The sequence below is a fragment of the Primulina huaijiensis genome, chromosome 14 (genome assembly GCF_012295235.1).
Source record: "Primulina huaijiensis isolate GDHJ02 chromosome 14, ASM1229523v2, whole genome shotgun sequence".
NCBI classification, from domain to species: domain Eukaryota; kingdom Viridiplantae; phylum Streptophyta; class Magnoliopsida; order Lamiales; family Gesneriaceae; genus Primulina; species Primulina huaijiensis.
The window spans coordinates 18,088,826-18,111,225 of NC_133319.1; the positions used below are offsets into that span (position 1 = coordinate 18,088,826).

General features: G+C 33.0%; 2 protein-coding genes across 6 annotated transcripts; one reads left to right on the forward strand and one right to left on the reverse strand.

Moving 5' to 3' along the window:
* Positions 1-6,118: 6,118 nt before the first annotated feature.
* LOC140957652 (large ribosomal subunit protein uL3-like) lies at positions 6,119-10,204 on the reverse strand. Its single transcript, XM_073414985.1, has 6 exons — positions 10,151-10,204; positions 8,690-8,795; positions 7,963-8,073; positions 7,333-7,637; positions 6,804-7,213; positions 6,119-6,611 (listed from the first exon to the last, which is right to left on the reverse strand). Exons 2-6 carry the CDS (start codon positions 8,772-8,774, stop codon positions 6,353-6,355), a joined length of 1,170 nt encoding a protein of 389 aa, XP_073271086.1. The 5' UTR covers positions 8,775-8,795; positions 10,151-10,204; the 3' UTR covers positions 6,119-6,352.
* Positions 10,205-17,024: 6,820 nt separating this feature from the next.
* LOC140957036 (uncharacterized) lies at positions 17,025-22,400 on the forward strand. 5 transcript variants are annotated; one of them, XM_073414092.1, is made up of 10 exons: positions 17,025-17,177; positions 18,234-18,288; positions 18,743-18,804; positions 19,197-19,326; positions 19,507-19,577; positions 19,738-20,139; positions 20,428-20,940; positions 21,048-21,260; positions 21,375-21,551; positions 22,004-22,400. In XM_073414092.1, exons 2-10 carry the CDS (start codon positions 18,261-18,263, stop codon positions 22,130-22,132), a joined length of 1,725 nt encoding a protein of 574 aa, XP_073270193.1. In that variant the 5' UTR covers positions 17,025-17,177; positions 18,234-18,260; the 3' UTR covers positions 22,133-22,400. The 5 variants fall into 5 exon arrangements, with proteins under 5 accessions (XP_073270193.1, XP_073270194.1, XP_073270196.1 ...); XM_073414093.1 differs by lacking the exon at positions 17,025-17,177 and adding an exon at positions 17,781-18,032; XM_073414095.1 differs by lacking the exons at positions 17,025-17,177; positions 18,234-18,288 and adding an exon at positions 17,784-18,182.

Here is a 22,400-nt window from a genome sequence, read left to right on the forward strand (position 1 = left end):
ATGTAAGTTTAATGGGAAATTATCTTCAGCCCCCAATCGTCGATTTTTTTTGTGTTCAGTCTCTGGATATTTTTTTAGTACCACATGAAATGTACCACATTTCCACATGAAGTGTACCACATTTTGTATGACATAGTACCACAATTTTGTGGGTAGGGAATGAACCCAAATAAATATTTTGATTGGGAATTTTTCACCAACTTCCCGAGGTTTAAATCCACAAATATCACTTTAGTAAAAACTATGACTGACCATATTACACGGATTTTTCATATGTTTTACATGGATGCTATGTCTTATGTGGTAAATCCAAACAATTGTTATATCTCAGTTTGTAATTTTTTAAAAAATTATATTCTTCATCTGTGTGAAAAAAATATAAAAAAAAAAAAAAACCAGAGGGAGTAGAAAATGGATTAATTTGATCAACTTTTTACATGGGATTGGTGATTTAGTGAAGGTTTTTCTTTAGTGATCGAGTTTCTTGAACTTGTTAGACATTGAGCCAAGGAACACTGAAGAATGTTTAGGAAAAATATGCAGATTTAATTATTATTATTATGAGTTTTGGTAGTCAGCTTTAATTATTATTTTAAATAAGCTATTATTACACCATAAACAAGACAAGAGAAAGGGGGAGAGAAGGTCTTTTTCTTTTCCTTCCTCAATACCTTTTACCCATAATTTTCAACAACGTAATCACCATGTCTTTTGAAAGATAATTCGTAAATGCTTTTCAAAGCCTTATTTCTTGCTAATCATATGCATCCCATGTGCACAATATCCTTAAGGGTACAACTAAATAAATGTGGTGTTTTAAAAATTAAAATAAACGATGATTAAGTGATATTAAATATGGTGCTCCAACAAACATAACAATTTGAACAAAAGCAATTTAATTCTCAATAGTCAAAAAACTTGTGTGAGATGGTCTCACGGGTTGTATTTTGTGATACAGATCTCTTATTTAGATCATCCATGAAAAAGTATTACTTTTTATGCTAAGAGTATTACTTTTTATTGTAAATATCGGTAGAGTTGACCCGTCTCACAAATAAAGATTCGTGAGACCATCTCACAAAAGACCTACTCTTCTCAATAATGCCTCTATTTTTTCGTTTTAATATTAAATATGATAATTTTATTTTTTTTATTTTAATGGAATAAGATATTAAAATTTTCAAATTGGCTTTAACGATCTTAATTTTTTCCACAAAAAAAAAAAAACAATGGTCTTATTCCCAAATAAAACCGACCAAAACGAGTCTGTTTCGAATGACATACAAGATTATTTAGATAAAAAGTATGAGATTGAGTTAAGAGTCCGATAAAAAGTTAGTTGGTGCTTCTACTTTTTTATGTGATATGATTATAGGGAATTATTGAATTTTAAGACTCGTCGTATTTTAAGAAAATATTACACATTTAGTCTTAATAATGATTATGTTTATATTTTGTTTTTATTGATTATTTCGCTTGATACAATCAAATTATCTTTTAAAAAAAAAATTGACCTTTAAGCTCAGCTAACTATACATGGTCGCTTGTGATCTTAACACCTTTTACAATCTTTCATTTGCATAACACAATAAACATAAATAATTAACGTCTTTAGAAGAATTAAATGGCACCGTTTGATTATTACATAATAATTTCTTCACATTAGCTATGTGCTAAGCTAACATTTTGAACCCCACAACATGTCAAAATTCATTAGAAAAATATGTAATCGTGTACATAAAAATAATATTAGTGAGAATAACAAAATCAAATTCTTTGACACTCCAAGGAAGTAAAATGCATAAAAATAAGAACTAGATGTATAAACCGTAGTTGCTTAAAAACAATAAAAGAACACTCTTCGATCAACAATCTGCGTCAGTGTTGTTCTCCACGTGTCTTCAACACCAATCAGCAACACAACATAGACGTGAGTAGGTCACTCAAATTCTTCAGCACGAATATTGTCTTCAACTCTGAACGTCATGTACGTTCAAATAAAAACTTCAGCAGCTGTGTAAAAATCTCTCTCCGAAGGTCATCAGTTCTTCTCTCAATATTCCATATATATAGATTTTCATATATTGACCTAATTATCTTTTCATAATAACAAAATTCTACAAACATGGAAACAATAGTTTATTAGGAATAAAACTCTATTCAAATCTAAGATATTATATCTTAGGTATAAATAACAAATCATGTAGTATAAATATTAAGATTCAAATCAAATTAGTCTACATATGCAAAACTCTTATTTTTCAATAAAGGTCAAAAATTAATTAGTAATAAAATATTCTTTTCAAAATCTATAGATTTCAAATATATTTTTATTGTTTAAAAAAATAAAATCATATGTAAGCTCCAGCTGACTATACTTGATTGCTTGTAATGCTCAACTCCTTCTAGAATCTTTCATTTGCGTAACACGATAAACATAAAATTTATTTTGCATTTAAGATCAAGTTAACTATACTTGATTGCTTGTCATTACGCCTTTTAAAATATTTGTTGGGATCGGAACAGAATTTAGAAGATGTGAATAAACTTTATAAAATATTTTCTTTGAAAACGAGTTGTCCTAAGAATTTTTAGGCTATTAAAACAAATATACTTGAATGACTGGCTTCACTGAATCATTAAAAATATATAAATGTAGAAACAGTCTGGTTAGCCAGTGATAAAAAATATATTCAAACAGGACAACAAATAATAAGCAACGGCTGGAAATCTAGAATGCAATAAAGATAAATGCGTAAAGTAAATGAGAGAACTATTTTATGGATGTTCGGAAACAAATACTCATATGTCACCCCTTCTTTCATTTAGGAAAGATTACACTAAAATAATTTATTTTTACAACGATTTATAACAACTCACTTCAACTAGGACTTATCAAATGTCTAAGCTGAAATTCTTAATAATCACTTTCCAAATCGAGTTTTTCAGAACTCTCGCTTCACCAAACAACTAAATCAATAATCAATGTTTAGCTTGTAACGGCTTGAGTTGGTGAAGTAGCACAAGATGATCTTTAGAAGATCTTATGTAATCTGATAAGTGTGTGCTGGTTTAGCAAACTTGAAGTATTTCTTGTAGGAGTACTCATATATTTTTTATCATGCAGATTGAAAGATTCACGAGAGTTCTATGTTCTTCTCCTTGAAACATAGTGGAAAGGTTTCAATAGTTGGATAAAGTTTTTCAACGATCACTTGTAACAGTTCTCGACATAATGGACTTGTCTATTTCAGATTAGATACATTTCATTAAATATACATTTAATGTTTGTTTGCTTTATAGCTCATAGTTTTTGAGCTGCTGTTTTTGACTTTCGATATTTTAAAAAATTTTATGTCATATCGAGAGTTAGTGAAATAATGTTCTTTATATTATAACTAGCAGTTTCAGAACGGTTGGAAGTAGAGTATCCACTTTGTTTTGCACATATATGACCGATTGTTAGATAGTAATAATCTTTATTTAATGCAAGGTGATCAGAGATTAGATGATATGCAGCCGGTGAAGCATAAATCACTAGAGCGGCGGGACTTTGCATCAGTATAATTTTAAAAAAAACATTTAGAGCATTAATTGCTCCACGAGAGAAAATAATGAAAACCCTTTTTCACATAGAACAATGACATTAAATATTCAATATATAATGAGAAAAGGTCGGGGAGGAATCACATTTTGTAAAAATTATGAGTTTATGGGAGTTGAGTCAATTTCATGCCATAAAAGATCAATATAAATGATATTTGTTACGTTTGAAAGATTTTTAACTCATAAAATCCGCTCTAACATAATATTATCGAAAACCAAATAATTTTTTTTCCAAAAACTTGAGTTAATGCATGCATATTTGGACTGTAAGTGAAAAGTAGAAATAACATGTTTGAAACAAGCTCGTAAAAGTAAAGATGTACAATATGTGTATCGTATATGTAAAACAAAACCAAACAAAGGGCTGTAGCAAGTACATTTTGCTTAAAACAGATTCGTCCCATCTGGTATGTGCTTCGAAGATTTAATCAGACGTCTTTTTCCCATGATACACCAGACAGACCAGCAGTGATGTAGCACAGATCACTACGCTGGCGAACAAAAGAGTACATGAACTTTATCAACAAAATGTGGAGTAGAAGCAGTTTTCGAAGGAAGAAACAGGAGGCAGAAATGCAGGAGAAGCGGATGTTTTTGGGTGTGTATTATGGCATGAGTATATCCCCTATTTATACATATAATCTCATATACATACCACTTTATTTTTTCTTACGTGGGACAAACACATCATCTCTTGATTTTCATTCACATAAGAAAAGTCCATTAACACACAATTCAATATTATATNTCAGAACAGTAAGTGATCACATTTTTCAAGAATCGATGATAACAACAGGCAGACCAGCAGTGATGTAGCACAGATCACTATGCTGGCGAACAAAAGAACACCTTAACTTTATCAACAAAATGCGAGTAGGAGCAATTTTCGAAGGAAGAAACAGGAGACAGAAATGCAGGAGAAGCGGATGTTTTTGAGTGTGTATTATGGTCTTGGCAAATCTCCTGTTTATACATATAATCTCATATATACCACTTTATTTTTTCCTACGTAAGACAAACTCATCATCCCTTGATTTCCATTCACACATAAGGAAAGCCCATTAACACACAACCCAGTATATATATATATATACATAATCCAACACCGACTACAATTCAGAACAGGAAGTGATCACATTTTTCAAGAATCGATGATAACAAAAGAAAGATGGAGTTGCACTATCTGTTGGCAAGCAACTTATACCTTCTTTTGAATTTGGAAGCTTTTAATTTACCTTTATCTTCTTTATTTTTTTTTTGGCACTTGCTACCTTCAGGTTTTTTCTTATTTATAATCCTATTTTATTTCTTCTTTTTTCTCAATAAATGTCCATGTGGTGTCCACTGCTTTTTGCCCAAATATCACAACAAAGATCTTCCCCACTCAAGGATCACCATTCCTTTCTGTCTTTGTACATGTACTGCCTCCCTTTTTTCTTATCAGAGACCACAAAGTTACACACTGGGAAATTGATAGAAATAGCCTAAGCTCGAACATAAATTTTAAAAAATGAGCATGTAAATAAAACGTAGGACCATATGTTTTAGTCAGATGAAGATCCCCTTGTTTTTTTTTTTAACAAAAAAATTTATCTTTGATCAGATTTACTCTCTATTAAATGCACCGCGGTTATATTTTATGTAATCCTCCTATTAATCTTTATGAATAAATCTGCATTTGAGGTATGAAAAATTGTAAAGTGAAACTTATGCTTTCATTTTCAATACTTGAAAGAATTTTTTGAATAAATTTTTAGGGGATTGAACCCCTTTGACATTGATAAGGTAGGTTAGAATTTTCAAGGCCAAGAAGTTTTAGTAAATCCATTAGTTGAAGAAAATATTTAACTTGGTACATTAAAAATAATTTCCAATGGGTATTATTCACTTTGTGGAAACCATATTTTACATCACTAATTTTCGTACTTTAGCATGACATTTAATCGTCTTACAATTCTGGTGAATGTAAAGTGCATGATGCAGCAGGCAAGAACTTGTTTAACATATTTTATATCAATATTTTTAAAATATGCCTTAGTGGTTCTCAGCTTCTTCATTTGGGGAATTGTGTTATAATTTTTTTTAAAAAAGAAAAATATTATATAATAAGAATTGTATACTTGTGTCGACAGCATAAAAGGGCCAACAATCGACATCGTTGTGCCTATCTAGGCACATGATTTTATGTCGTATCAATATAAAATATTTTCATTAAAATATATATCTTCTTTAACCCTTTTTCAGTACATTGTCCCTGTAGTTTCGATTTAGATTTACTCACTCTAGATCGTATTTGTTCAATTTGACCAATGAATCATTGGCTTAAAAGACACATTTTTCATAAAATTCCGGAGGATATTGTTGTAGAGAAAATATAACAATTTCTATAGCAACGGTTGAAGTATGATAGATTAGTATCAGAGACGATTGACCAAAATGATTGATTATCAAGAAATAAATACTATAATATATGAAATATTACTCGTATAAGAACCTTCTGTTGATCATGCAGATAAACACCTATGAATATGCATACGTAAGTCAACTTTTCAAAATGCAGAGGTTGGCAAGAATTCAAACATTTAACCAACCACCCACAAACCAAAATCCACCAAGAGTGCGGTGCGTTGTCATGGCTTCACAATAAAGTTTAGAACTTAAAAACTTCACTTAGAGCTAAGGAAAGGTGCAAAATTCCAAAATGGAAGAGACAAATAAAACGAGAATAAAAAAATCTGGATGTCCTCTAAGCCTTGATTTGGCCAAAGAATTTGGCTTTCTCCTGTGTTGTCTGGAAGCGACCATGACCAAATTTTGAGGATGTATCGATGAATTTCAGTTTGATCTCCTCCAATGCAACTCTAGAAGTCTGGTTCAACAATGATTGCCTTAATGTGACGACACGCTTCTTTGGCCCCACGCAGCAGCCCTTTATCATGAGATAGTCGTCCTTGACCACACCAAAGTGAGGAAATCCTCCCATTGGTGTGATATCCTTCTCAGTCCTAAAAAGTTTACAAAAGTTAAGAGTCAACATTAACCCAAGTTTCGTGTATCCAGTTTTTCCTTGGTTCTAACACAAACTCAAATGATCAAGCATTTGCCTATAATGGTTAGAAAATGCATTATTTTTTATTAAACTCGGTCGAACAAGAGAAACCTAATGGTGCAATAACAAATGAAGAGAGTTTACCAACCTATCAAACTCCGTCATAGCAGCGTGAGATTCATGTCCAGACTTTCCCAGTTTGTAAATTTTCTTGTTCATCTCTGTCCGGTGATGGTACCCATTTTGCCCAGCCCGGGCAACTGTGAAGGAAACCCTGGCAGGGTGCCAGGCACCAATACAGGCAACCTTGCGAAGCCCACGGTGAGTCTTGCGAGGTAGGCGGGTGACACCCCAACGGGTCACCACACCCTCATATCCCTTACCCTTCGTAACTCCAATAATGTCAATCATTTCATCTTTCTGGAATACCGCATCAACAGGAACCTGCTTTTCAAAAAAGTTATAAGCAAAATCAACTTTCTTCACAACATCTCCACCATTGACTTGAATCTCCATCAAGTGGGCTTTCTTCTGCTTTAGTCCCTTCATCTTCCGAATCTGAAGAACAAATTATCCCAGATTATAAAAATGTTGAATAGAACTCTAGCTACGGCTACTAAGGTTTTTTTTAAGAAAGCTACTACTTATTAAGATTCAAAAAAAGTGGTAATAAAAACCTGTGTATGAGCCAACACCCGAATGACAGAGCAGTACTTCTTCATTTTCTCTAACTGAGCTTCAATATCCTTCTTCCCTTCTTCAGTATCTAACTTCTTTGAATACTTGGTGAAAGCCTTCTTTTTAGACTTGCACCAGTTCTTGTAGAATCTCCTCTTGACCTCCTCATTAAGATGCTGTGCCCAGACAGTATTCAGACAACGAAGGCCACGAGGTGTTTTAACATAGCCGACAAGTCCAACAACTATCATTGGTGGAGCTTCTATGATAGTTACAGCTTCACATGTTTCTTTCTTGTGAAGTTCTGATGAAGAAATATGAGAGAGTATAAAACAGTTATATCCCGCAAACAAAACATTACATCTTTCGGATAACAACTCATGTTGAAGTTCCACACATATGATCTATAATTAAAACGAGAGGAATTTTTGAAACAGTTAATAAACCTTGTCCAAATTTAATACCCGTTGCACGGACAATAATAACAAGTGAATGTGTATCCAACAAGAGGAAGTCCATATCATGATCATCACTCCAGGTTCCAACAAATAATTGGAAGGATGGCACAATACTATGTGTTGCGGAGAGAATACTATATGTTGCGGAGAAAAGAGGAGAAGAAAACTCACTTGATCCCGGTTTTTCAACCTCACGCACAACATGTGTCATTCCAGCTTTATATCCAAGGAAAGCAGTCAATCTGCAAGCTTTAGTGGGATCATCTTTTGGGAATGCCTTGACTGCACGGTACAAAAGGCAATCAGGAACTCATTTATATAAGTTGAAGCAATAATATTTCTGCAACAAACTACACATGTAGGCTAAGGCGATGGTTTTTTAGTCCTCTATTTACCCTCATAAACTAATTATTATGTTTTATAATGGTTTAATAATTAGTAAAGTACAAGTTGGATCTATTATATATCATAAATTTTTCTTATATTATTTTACATTCTAGCATCTTAGCCACTTCAACAAAGTATATGCCCCAGCCTTATCTTGGCTCTAAGATACATCGACCTTAATGTGACTTGCTCTTCTACTGAGGGAAGAGGACAAATCTACAAAATGAGAATTAAAGAGAGAAAGCCCAACTAAACATAGCATACTAGTTTCTTCATCAAATAAACACTAGAGCATCGGCAGAGACTAATGGCCAAATTGTAAAAATGAAATATTTAAGTCATCTTTCATTAGACAACTTCCGTTATTTTTATCCTCAGCCACAAAAAGGTTAACCGTTTAAATAATGCAATGGAGCATTTATAAATTTAATGGAAGATTCCGGCAGTCAGAATAAACAATCTATTAAAAATAATACTGAGACGAATACTAAACACACAGAATTTTAAAGACCTTTTCCTCTGTGACGAGATGCCCTTTTCCTTGGAAGAAATCCCAAAGATCCATGTCTTGGATGCTCAAACTTTCGGTGAGACATTGTTTATGAAAAGTAGTTACTCTGCAAAACTCATCGATTTTAATTCATTTTTCCTCGAACTACTAATACAGAAAATTGTTTCATTGCTTGAGGAATCGATGGTCCGAAAATATTGGAACAAATTAAGGAAACTTACATGGACAAACACAAATACCTTCACCAAAAAAAGTTTTGAACATTAATAAGTTAGAAAGAAATTTCATTGATAGCAAGTGAAAGTTAGATTAGAAATAAACAGTGCAAAACACACACAAAAACTCCACTGAAACCCGAAACAGACCGAGTTCTTCTCTAACATCTAACAAGGCAATTTCAAATAACACCTACAACCAAGGAACAGTTTGACATCTAATCTGTAACCAACGATTATTTGAATTGATGGCCCCCATCAAGCCAAACAAATAAAATAAATTTAATGGGCTTCCCTTCAAAAATATTTAAAGAATTTATCGTGCGACCAAAAAGCCTAGGGTACCATCTGTTAACATTTTTTAAAAAAATACAGAAAGTGAAGAAGATAGGCCTACTATTTCGATAGAAGTAGAGGAAAGCCTGTCTACTAAACTAATTAGAAGACAGGCGAAAAATGAATATATAAATCAGCTTAAGGAGACCAGGTTTTTAAAAACATTTTAAGGGGAGCCAACCATCAAATTTCCCTGAGTAATCTAACAGCTGGTTTTTTTTCGAACTGTTCGGAAAGCATAAAAAGATTTTAAATGTCATTACTAGGAAATACCAGAAAACCACCATATCACTGCAAATGAAATGAAATTCTCCCAAACCAAAGGCCTATGACAAATATATTGCCAATTCTCGGGCTCGTCGGTGTCTCTTTCCAAGCACCCTCAAATCGGGATGTTGGCCAAAATGAGCCCTTTTGAGACTCCAGCCTTGATTACACAATTCTTATAATTAAGGAGAAACATTTCATTTAACGGAGTGAAATCAGGCAAAGTATACCCCCAGAATCATGACATCATATGATTAAAAAGACTTTACTTGCGTCAATAAAATCTTTCTAAACAAATTCCTGAAATGGGAACAATTAAAAATCCGAAAGAAATATTAGTTTTTAGTTAAACACGGCAGATCTCCACAGCAAAAAAAAGCGATATTTAATTAAGAAATCACATTCAACAAACATCATATTAAGATATTGACAAAATATTTTAAACTAATTCATACAGCATGATTAACTTGGAACATTTGTTTGACAAATAAACAGCAGATCTAAGCAAATTCAAGCATTTTCAACAAATTCAAGCTTTTCCGCGGATAATGACTGACAACAAATTTTGAATAACATAATCGAAACACAATTTAAATTTCATTTCATTATGCTGAGAAATCAATAAAACATAGTAGTATATTACCGGCAGCGAGGTATATGACAGTAGCTCGGAAAACCTAGCTATGAGAGCGTCCGCCGCTTTAATGTGCCTATATAGGGCTTCGATGGTTAATGAACGGTCCAGATCATGCCTTATTTTGCTCGACTCCGTTGGATCGAAAGTTGGTTTAATATCTAGGGTTCCAGCTTCTGTTGGGCCCTTCTCATTCTATTAAGCTGGATCTTTAGTTGGGCTTTTCTTTATCTAGTATGGGCCCTTATCACTAGCCCACAATCTCCTTAAATTATGGGTGCATTAGGCTCAAATCCGTGAACTTTAGCTTTGTATTTTGTTTTTAAAAATAATAATCATTTAAAATGGAGTGAAATATATACATGAGTGCTATAATTTTAAACAAAAAAAAATACACAGAGTAGCACTTTAAAAAAAATTCCAACTTTTTTTAAAATCTAAATTCAATTTAGATTTTTGGTTTTTATTTTATAAATGTCTAATCCGAAATCCGACTCATTTTAGTTTGATTCAGTTCGGTTTTGTGTTGTAATGGATCAATTTATACGGTTTTTTGACCTGCTACAATTCAAAAATAATAAAATCCATCAAAATGCGTCTCTTTTGCCACTATCTATACCATATTATTAAATGTGAAACCCTTATAATAACTACCTTAGAAGACATCAAAATATTTAATTTCATAATTACCCTTCTTACCTTACTAAAAACCTCCACAAGTCACCCCTCGTGTTTTACATAGAAAAAATCTAAATAAATCTTTCTTTTTAAATCGAACAACTCTTCTAAATTGAAAATAATTTCGTGTTAATTGTTTAGTATTATTTGATCAAATTAAAAATAATAATAACACATGCAACGCGTGTGCATCTTTTACTAATTTAAAAAAATGACAATCTGATTTGCGTACCACAATTCAAATAAGATCAAATAAGTTAGATAGACACAAGAATTGGCTTTAAAATATAATAATAATTATTCAAAATATTATAATAATTATAACATCAATTTATAAACAATAAAACAAATAATAGATAATAATAACATCACCAAGCTTTTAATCATCTCACCAAATAGTAAATCAACAATTCAATTATGAGGCAACAAATATTAAATCAACAGTTCAAATATGAATGTAATCCTCGATATATATATATATATATATATTTGTGTGTGTGTGTGAATATGGAGTCTTTGAAATTTTAGAAACCCTGAGGACTGGATTGTAATTTATGCTAAAACTTAGATCAATTTATCGGTTTTTTCGTTTTAAAAAAACAAATTTATTTATATAATTCATCTAACATGAAAGTCCAAAGTTCGAGATTATGTTATAACAAATTCATGCAATAATTAAAAAAACATATTCTGCTTCGTTTTTAAAAATAAAATAAAATAAAATTGAAACATTTTCTTGAAAACAAAATTATATTATTAATTCATAATTTTGAATCGAATCTTGTGCATTCTAGAAATTAGGAATGCGAGCTCCGGTTATGATGCTCAGTTCTCGTGATTTTGTTTTGAAATTTTATTTTTGACACCCCCAATATTTATCTTATTATTATTATTATTATAGAGACTATTTAATTAATTGTTTTTTAATTAATTGATGACTTTTTAATGAAATTACGATTATATCATAACAAAACAAAAATTATAATCAAATTAGTCATTTTATGTAGCTCCTCTTTTTTTAGTCATTATATTTTTTTCTTATTTATCAAAATAACACACACTTTGTGTCATTTGGTGTTTTTTGTTTATTAAAATATCACCTACCTTTCTAAAATAATAAAATTCATGTATCTATTGTGTTTTGGTAACTATTTATTTACAAAATAAAAAAAACACACACACACACACTTTGTTTTTAATTTTACCATTTTTTTTGTTTTCGTTAAAAAATATATATACGAGCACGCAACGCATGTACTGTAGTACTAGTAGATGATGATTTATCACTATTTTTAGTATAAAATCGATGATTTTTGTACTCTATCGATTTTATGTTTTCACCAAGATCATATATGGTACATCAATTGTCTAACATCAAGACATTTGTTCCGAGGTATGTGTTTGTAGTCTCTATGTAAAGGTCATTGTGCTATGAACACATCCAATTGACTAAACCGAGCCAAGCAGTTTATCAACCTATAAATTGAAGAGTTTGAGGTATGTGGAAATCCCATCTGGGATCGTTTTAATGGTCACAAAATTCATCTTATAATGTTTCATGGGTCAATTTTGTGAAACGAATTTTCAAACCGAGCCGATTGATGAAAAATTTGTTAGGAACGGAAATATGTTTAGAAGAGGTGAATCAACACTTATATTTATTTAATTTTAAAATCTTTGAAATGTTCTTAACAGTTTTCAGGATGTTAAGAGATATTCTTGAATAACTAAATTTACTGGACCACTTGTTATAAAATAAATGCAGAAACGGTCCAGTTAAGCTAGCAAAAAATACAAAGGTTGTCATATTAATAAGAAACAATCTGAATATATTAATGTGCAAAGAAGTGAAATTACATAAGTGCGGACACATAAAATTTTATGGATGTTCGCAGATAAAACTTCTACGTCATCATTTCTTTCATTTATGAATATTTTCACACAAAAAAAACTTAGGTTTTACAACATTTTGTAACATTCCTCTTCATTTATGACTTATCACTCTGACTAAACTGAAAATTTTAGTTATCATTTTTACAAGACTTGGATGTTTTTTTTACGAGTGTAACGTACGAAAATCAGTCCATGTAAACCGCATGAATGAAAATTATTAAATTCCTAATATATTTTAATTAAATGATTTTGGATGCATGAATAATATATTTTGAGTGACTAAATGATTAATTGTGTAATTTTGCTTAGTTTCATAATTTAAAGATTTTCAGATGAATATCGATGTTGGCCGGGGACGGATGACTGGAGACGATTAATGTGTTAAAGATTTCAAAGGTAAATTTTTTTATTTTTAGCTAAGAAAATATTTATTTTAAGTAATTTATTGCATTTTTAAGATCAAATTTAAATTAATTAGTGAGAGCAAGAAAATTGTGTATTTTACAAGGGATTTTTTTTTAAAACTAAGTGTTTTTAAATTTTTTAATTTGAGGTCTAATGATTTTATTGATCTTAATGGGCCTAATTTATTAATTAAAAACTTGGTTAATGAAGCCCATTGATATGATAAAAAAAAGAAAGCCTTTTTGTTTTGTTTTGTTTTGTTTTTATATAATTAAGCCCTAAAACCATAAACACACACATACCGCGAAACACACACACCACTCACATATCTTGAAGAAGGAATCGGCTGAAATAATGAAGTCGTGAGAAGTTTTTGAATTTTTTTCTTCTTCGTTCTTCGATTTTCTTCCTCGTTCTTCCTTCCAACAATGATCACCCGACTCCCTTGCATCTCAAAGTGGGTTTTTGGTAAGGTTTTGACAAAAAAAGTTAGAAAAAGGGTAGAAATCATCATCTGTTTGTTAATGACATTCCACTACTTCGATGTTCGTATTTCGAGTGTTTTAAACGCAAAGACATGTTTTTAAACCTTTCTAATTTATCCATTCACTCCATAATATTACATGCATTCGATTTTGTGTGAAAGTTCATGATGATGATGGTTTTAAGTTTTATACATGTGCATCTCATGTTTTCATACGAATTCTTGACGTTTTTGGGAATTGTTGAGGAAAGGATGCAAATCAAGGGAGTCAAGAGTCAGTCTAAATGTTTAAGAGTAGGTTTTGAAGGGATAAAAACCAAAAGGGAAGGCGGGAAAACCTGGACCAGCCTGCACGCAGTCTAAATGTTTAAAAGTAGGTTTTGAAAGGATAAAAGCCGAAAGGGAAGACTGGAAAAAGAGGACCAGCCTGCATGCAACATGCGTGTAGGCCGAGAGGTGGAAATATGGTGGCTTGGGTCCCTATGGCCAAGGGGGTTGCATGAGGTCCTAGCCAATGTTTGGAGAGAAGGTTTAGGGTCCTAAGAGGGTCTAAGAAGGGTTCGGTCAGGGTTTAGACAAGCTGGTACAGCACTGTGGCTTTGACTCCAAAAGTTGCACTTGTTGTCTTGTTCTGGTGCGTGCGGTCCTAGGGTTAAGGGGATGGTGTAAAGGTCTGGACCAGGGGCTTGGGACGTGCCTTAGGGTCCTGGTGAGGGGCTAGTGGGAGCCAAGAGTTTATCCAAAGGCTGCAACAGTCGCTGATGCGTGCAAGACCCGCTGATCGAATCGAGTCGTTTTTTAAACGTAAGTCCTAAGATGAAATTTCCAGCAAGTTTATGGGTATTTTGGGTGTTTTTAAAGTTGTGGAATCGAGTCACTTTTGTTAGGACAAAGTTCGGGGTCGTTTGGATAGGTATAAAGGTGAAACGTGAGCGATCGGTTTGATGAGAAGTAGAGGGCGGTTTGGAACTTCATGAACAATTCCATATCATGTTAAATGCCATTTTTAAAAGTTTTAAAAGATATGCATGATATATACTATTTTAAGAAGTTTTAACGTATCTGTATGTTTATGTTATTTTAACATTCTCGACGTATACGAATTATAAGTCATATTTGGGAGTTTTAAAGAATATGAAAAGTTATGCATGTTTTTATGAAATAATAAAGTAAAGAAAAATATTTTCGAAGAATGTGAATTGATCGTGACGTAAAATTATTAAGGAATCCGTTGAAAATGGGAACGATGACCTTGCAATGAAAATGGAGTGAATTTTTGAAAACGGGGGCGAGAATCTCGATAATAATGGATATGTTGAAGAAATGAACAGTGAAGTTATTTTATTATAGTCAGAGGGATCGTCGAAGAAGTGGACGTTAAACCTACCGGCCTAGTACTATAGTTTATAAATTGATCAATCGACTGAATGTTGTCACTATCGAATATCAGACTTCACTTAAAAAAGTCATTTTTATGGAAATGTTCATATTTATGCATGATTTAGAAATTTGCATGTTTTTGAAAGTTTCGTGCTTGGATGACAAATCTATTTTTAGTAAACATATTTCTACGTATGTGATTGTATAGTTATGTACTTGGTATATCAGGTTTGTGCATGGTGAGTCATTAGACTCACTAGGTTTGAATAGTTGCAGGTGAGGATGATATTGAGGAAGGCGCCGACGCTTGAGTGGATCAGGTCTGACAGTACACTCCCGAGGGATTTTTACTTTCCGCACTATTAGATTTATATTTAAAATTTTTCAGCAAAAGCTTGAGGATTATTTTATAACGATTTTATGCTTGTTTTGAATTTTTGATGTTGGATCTTTTTGGAGTTATTGTACGTTTTTACGATTAACGATTTATGCAGTTTATATGCATTTCAGATATTTGGATATTAAAATATTTTATAAATGTGATGGTTTCGAATTTTAAAGGAAAAGTTTATTTAAAAAAAATTAATAGTATTTTAAAGTTAAAAATAAGGGACATTTCAACAAGATTTGGATGTTTAAGAACCATCGATTCACTAAACAACATAACAAACAATAATGATGACCCAACAATTAGCATTGTAAATGGCTTGGCTTGCTTGAGCTAGTATAAATTGATCCTTATAGATCTGATATATTCTGATATGAGTGTGCTTTGTTTGATCAGTCAGAAAGTAGAACTCTTAAGAGTGCTCGAAAATCTTAAAGTATGCAAGCTTTTATTTTCTTGAAAGCTTAAGAGATTTGGAAATAGCTTCGGTAGCCTTTTTCTTTGAGGTGTATTGCATATTTATGTTTGAGTGCTTCAACGATCGAAATATCTTCTCAACGATCATCTATATTGTTTTCGACAATATGAACATACTTTGTACTTATCATTAAATGCTTGTTAATGCTCTCTTGACTTTAAGTCCATGCCTTTGATAAGCTGGCACACCATGTCCGAATAAACTAGCTTATTGTCATTCCGGAAGTTGGTAAGATACTATATAATCTTTCTATGGTAAAGCTTTTATCTGAACGACTCAATCATTTTAAGAATCCACTCTAAATGCACCATCATTTTAAGAATCTCTAAAGCTTAACTTTATGCAATGCAGTTGGCAAAACAACGGTTCGAGGTCGTGCACTTCATTAAATAGTTTGGACCAGTTAAAGATGTATTGCAACTGAGTTTAATAAAGTCCAGTACTTGTTCGGTTTCTAGATCGAATGTCTTGAAATCCTGAATTGCCTTGAAGTAATCTAGCGATTTAATGAACCTGTATAAAATGAGCATCTGGATGGATCCTGAAACAGCTTGATATTTTTTATTTTGTCAATCACCAAAACTCAAGAGTTATATAAAATATTTTAACAAAAGTATTAATTTTATGCTAATAATAATACTTTTATTTATAAATATAGATCATATCATCTTATTTCATGAACATAGATAAACAAGTGAAATCGTCTGAAGACTCCAGACTTATTATAGAATGTTATAAAAGCTGTCAACTTTTAGTATTGCTTTCAAATTAAGTTATCTTTTCTAATTTTTTATTGCTTTGAATGTTTATTAAATTAAAAAGAGACGTGCGTTCAACTTTTTTTTTAAAATGGAAAAAAAAAATATATTAGTTGTTGTCGTTTCGAGTAATTCGATGAACTATGTTGATTATAAAGTATTAATCTTATATATCTTAGATTAAATAAATAAAATTAAAAATTTAAACAATATATAAAATTTATACACAATTTTTGGATGAATTTGATTTGATTATTCAAAATCCAAAAAAGTTGAAATTTATCATTGACTATCATAGTTGACTCCACTTCAGAAGCTTTATAAATTGCTAGCTCAATGGCTGTTAGGATTCCGATCCAACGGTCAGTATTAATCCACTCCTTATCAAGAAAACAAAACCAGCCATCAGATCTTCTCGAGGGTTTTAGTGGAAGTACCTCCAGTGCACGCCTCCTTCGTGTGGTTTTTGTTCTCCTCTTCTTATTCTTTATACTTGGCTCCAAAACCCCTTTTCCCTGGTTGATTTTTAAGCCGCTTTCCGCCGCACGAATAGGAGGAATCAGTTTTGAGAGGTGGGTTCCTCGTTTTGCTCCACGAGCTGTTGTTTTTCTTTTTTGTTTTGGGGTTTACTCGCAGTATTGGAGTTTTGGGTATGTGTTTGTTTTCAAGATTTGTCCCAGAAAGTGGGATTTTTGTCATCTTTGATTACTTTTATTTTCGAAATCTTGATTTTTCTTGATATTTTTCTTGATAGAGACAAAATCTTGGGTGTTTTTTTGGGTTCATTTTCGCATACCTTGACATGTGTCAAGGCCCATAAATCGCATAATATCAGTGGGGACTTTGGTTTTTAATAAATTTGGCGAAAAAGGTTACTTTTTTGTGGTTAATAATTTGGTTAAAAGTCTATTTTCCCCCCTACAATTGACGTTTACTCTTGTTTGTGTTGTTCAAGATTTTAACTTTGTATTTTCCTGTCTGCATTATTGAATATTGGTGTACGGGCGTTATTCACCTCAAATGATGTGTTAATGGAGGGCCGTGTTTTCCTGTTTGTCCATTTTGCTTTTGTGATTGCGACTCTCTTCGTTAACAATAATCGGGGGCCAACGAGAAGTCGAGTTATTCTATTCAACGTTATGTTGTCTTTTCAACGACTTCAGATTTTTGTGGGAGTTATTTGACCAAAATCCCGTTTTTCATGGGATTTCATTTTTCCGAACTTTCAAAAAAAATATCTTTTTGTTAATATCCTCAGCCACGTATAAATCCTTCCTTTTTTTTGTGGTTTCATGGTTTACGGTAGTTGAGCAGTCATTCTTATACACACGCCTCTTGATATTTGTAAAGGGATAAAGAATCTTGACCTTTCTTTCTCTCTTTCGTCTTTTTTATGAGTGAAGAATAGAATCCCCTTTTGTAAGGGGGTATGGGCCTTTCTCCTTGAAATTGTTCATGTTGTGTTATTTATCTTGTTAAATAAATATTTTGACTGGATGCTAAAGTAGAAATTGTGGCTATGGAAATGTTTACTTGAAATTATTAGAGTTAGGATCTGAGTTATGTGCATTTGAAAGGTATCTTTGCTTGTTTCTCACCTTTTCTTTTGTGGCCTTTGTTTTCTTTAGGTTGAAAGTTAATATTGGGGATATAAAATGGCTGGAGAGAAGGATATTAAAAAGTGTATGTTCCTACGGTTCTGGTAGCTGGCGCCGTTTATATTTTGTATTATATCATGGACGTATCTGTTATGGTAGCGACTATTGGTTGTCACTGTTCATGGGTTTTCCTTCTTTTTCTTGTTTCTGAGGATTCTTCGATTGAAATCATACTGTCGCTGAACATGGAATTGTGTTGTATAGTTGTTGCTGTCCTGTGGAGATTATTTATCATTCGAGTCAGCTGTCTGTTTTGGTAAATTATGCTGTGAACATATGATTTGATATTTATAAGTTATATGGTATTGATAGCTTGTTATTATTTAGATAAAAATACTTCGTTCTCTCGATTCATGTCATTACCGTATGATATATCTTATAATCTTGCCAATCAAATATATATTGTTTACTTTTGGCTTATGTAATGTGATGTGATTGAAATCATGCATATCTTATAGCATTGTTTGCACATTTTGCAGCTGAGCAGACTGCTCTTGATCAGATTTCTGATTCCTCCATCAAACTTCCAGAAAAGGATATGGTATGCATTTTTCGACATGGCTCGACTTTAGTCTCTGTTTTGTTTCTTATTTCTCATTTCTTTTCTTGTAAAATATTTTTCATTTGTTTTGGGGGTGGCGGTTCACTGGTTTGTCTTGCAATGTGTAATTTTTCTTATGTATATGACTTCATTATCCTTCAAATGGCATGTTTTTATCGTTCTACGATCTACCTCATGGTGGTTCTTTCTTGATTCAACGTTGAGTTTTTCGTTTGGATGGAAGTAATTGTTAAACCTCTGGAATTTCGTTTGATTTTGTACAGTAAAAATGTGAAAAAGCCAATCACAGAGAACATTTGTCCGTTGGCATAATTTTGAAATGAATTTTTTTTAGAAATTTGGAAACATATTTTCATCAAGTTCTCTTATAGGTGAAAGATGGAGGACAGTCGGACTCCGTTACATCTGTATCTGGAGTCAAAGGAGCGATTGATCACTCGCCAGTGTCAGAGCAGGGTGCCTATTATCCACCTACCAGCTGTTATGATTACTATTATCCAGGTGAGATATCAAAATGCATTTGTCATGAAAAATGTTATTTCTCAATCTTACTCCCTATTTTCATGAACTCAGTTTTTTATGTTATTCAATGCCATATTGGCATCACAAAATTTGCTAGATGTTTGATTTTCCCATGTGTAATGGATGCTTTTGGTGCCTTCCTTATTTTTAATTTTTTAGTAGGATACAACGGTACCTTTACGCAGTCAGCAGACAAAGGTTATTTTAACGCGGCAGGTAGTCCTTACACGGTACGTCCTTTAATACGAGCCTTGTTTCCTGTTGCTCCTCATATTATTTCTATAAAACCATTTCTCAAATTTGAATTCATCGTTTTCCCCATTACGGGGTTTTGGAAAACAATAATTTTCTTCATCTCCTTTCTAAATTAACAACTGTATGATTTACCAGGGTATTCAATCAGATAATAATACTTCACTCCTGTATTATGTTCCTGGCTATAGTCCATATCCGACTGGATATGTTGGCGCTGATGGAAAGCAAGCATTTACTTCATCCGAATACCTTCGACAACCAATCCCATATGGGTCAGAAGCCTTTTCAAGCTACACATATGATTCAACCTACACCGGAAATGGCTTGAGTGGGACAGCTGCTAGATCAGCAAATATGAAGTCTTTGATGACACCGAGTGGCTCTGGCAAGTCAAATGGATTTAGCGCCATGAAAACAAACAACAATTATTCCGGAAAAACTTCACCTCTGCATTTTAATTCAAAATTCCAACAGCAGTCTGCTTCAAAATTTTCAAAGTCCATGTATCAGAACAATCCTATAAATCCGCTAAACAAGGTATGATATAACCCCATCAATGCTCTATCATTTTATTGGTTATGCCTTATGTATCATGTTATTCAACTCAGTGACACTTGGGCGTGGAGGGAGGGGTAGCTAGTGGGGTCCCCCCAACCCACCCAATCTTAATTTTCGTATGGCAAAAGAGTGATTTCACCTTACAGATAAACCTCTTTCGTTTTTTAGCACCCCTAAGTTTTTTTTTAAGCACGACCCTCTAGGTTGAAGCTACCTCTTGTTTTACTGTTTTCTTTGAATCAAAATTTCATTTTTCATATATTGCAGTTTGGTTCTGGTTACCAATCTACTGGTCTGATGAGGAGGGAAGTTCATCCGACTGGAAAATTCTCAATGATTACTGACCAAAACCGACGATATTACTTGCAACAAGGTCCCGCTAGTTACCAATCTAATGGTAGAGAATGGAATAACAACTTCAGGCAGAAACATAGAGAAAATTTCAGCCGAAGTGGAGAATTTGAAAGCTCAACAGAGCTTACTCGAGGCCCTCGGGGTGACAATAGGAATGATCCAATGAAGTTACCCACGGAGGTTGAAATGCCAGCCCCGGCTATTGAAAGGAGTGTATATAACTCGAAAGATTTTCAGATTGAATACGTTAATGCCAAGTTTTACGTCATCAAATCTTACAGTGAGGATGACATTCACAAATGCGTCAAATATGGTGTGTGGTCAAGTACTCCAAATGGGAACAAGAAACTGGATGCTGCTTTCCATGAAGCAGACGGTAAAGCAAAGGAAACAGGTGTGAAATGTCCCGTCTTCCTATTTTTTTCGGTAAGCTCTTATCTTTTTTCTTTTCCTTTATTTTTTCTCCTTTATCAGCATCTTGTTTTAGACTCCAATTACTCGGTAATTTAGGTTTTACCCTCTATCACTTTCAGGTTAATGGGAGTGGACAATTTGTGGGTGTTGCTGAGATGATTGGGAAGGTAGATTTCAGCAAAAATATGGACTTTTGGCAGCTCGATAAGTGGAATGGTTTCTTTCCAATAAAGTGGCACATAATTAAAGACATCCCTAACACGCTGCTGCGACACATTATCCTTGAGAACAATGAGAACAGAGCTGTAACTTATAGTAGGGATACTCAAGAGGTGCGCTTGTTTCTAAAACCATGATCATTATTGCAGCGTAACGCTCTGATTAACCTTGAATTTCTTTATATGCGCTTGTGTATGCTTTTACAATGTGTTATATGCTGTTGTCAGGTTGGATTGAAAGAAGGGCTTGAAATTCTAGGCATATTCAAGAATTACTCTGAAAAGACGTCTGTGCTAGACGACTTCAATTTCTATGAGAATCGGGAGAAGTCACTGAAAGCTAAGAGGAATGCCAAACAAGTTTCTCAACCTCAAACAAATGGTTTTAACAGAGGAGATTTTGAGGTAGGTTTCTCTTTCTACCTATCGTGCTCGTGCTTGTAAAAAATCCAACTTTGTGCCATTTTTATTACAAATTGGTTTTTGCCTTGGTTTGTTTTAAGATTTGAAATGGGAAGTATCTCTTTTTTTTTTTAATCATTGAAATCTTTGACTACTCAAAGATTTTCTTGGGTGTCCTATATCCCATTATGGGTTTAAATCAGAAGAGTGGCCTTCGGTTCTTCTTCCCTTTCTGCTTAAGATGAAGATCTTTGACTTAAATCAACAATATGTGAGGACGCATGATGATATTATCACTTTTCGATATCAGGATTGCCCCATTATTCATGCTGTTCGACATATATTTCGGTTATGAATTGTAACATTGCTTTAGGAAAAGTAACTCTATTCATTTTCTTATTTTTTCATAATCTTGTCTTAATGGCCAATGCCATGTGTGATATTCTGGTGTTCAGATGCATTTGGAGGCAGCAGGGGCGACTGGCGAAAAATCTGTAAATACGAACCTGCCAGATCCTTCATCTCTTGTTTCTTTAACGAAAAATCTCTCGATCAATTCCCAAACAGCGAAGAGTAGTACATAATGAAGGGTACTGCCTGTTTAGGAGAAAGCTGTCGCATCGTCGGTAGTTCGTTAGTTCTTATCTTGAATCCAATCTGTTTGGCTATTTTTCGTTTTTTTGGCTTAGTTTGGTTGGTGTCTATGGTAGTTGCTGGCTATTATTTTACCTCACATGAGGAAAAGAGTTTTTTTCCCCTTTCATTTTATTGCCATTCTCAATGTTTTCTCCATAATTTTTTTTTTCAAATTTACATGTTTTAGAAATGGTCAATGTCAAAAATTGAATGTTA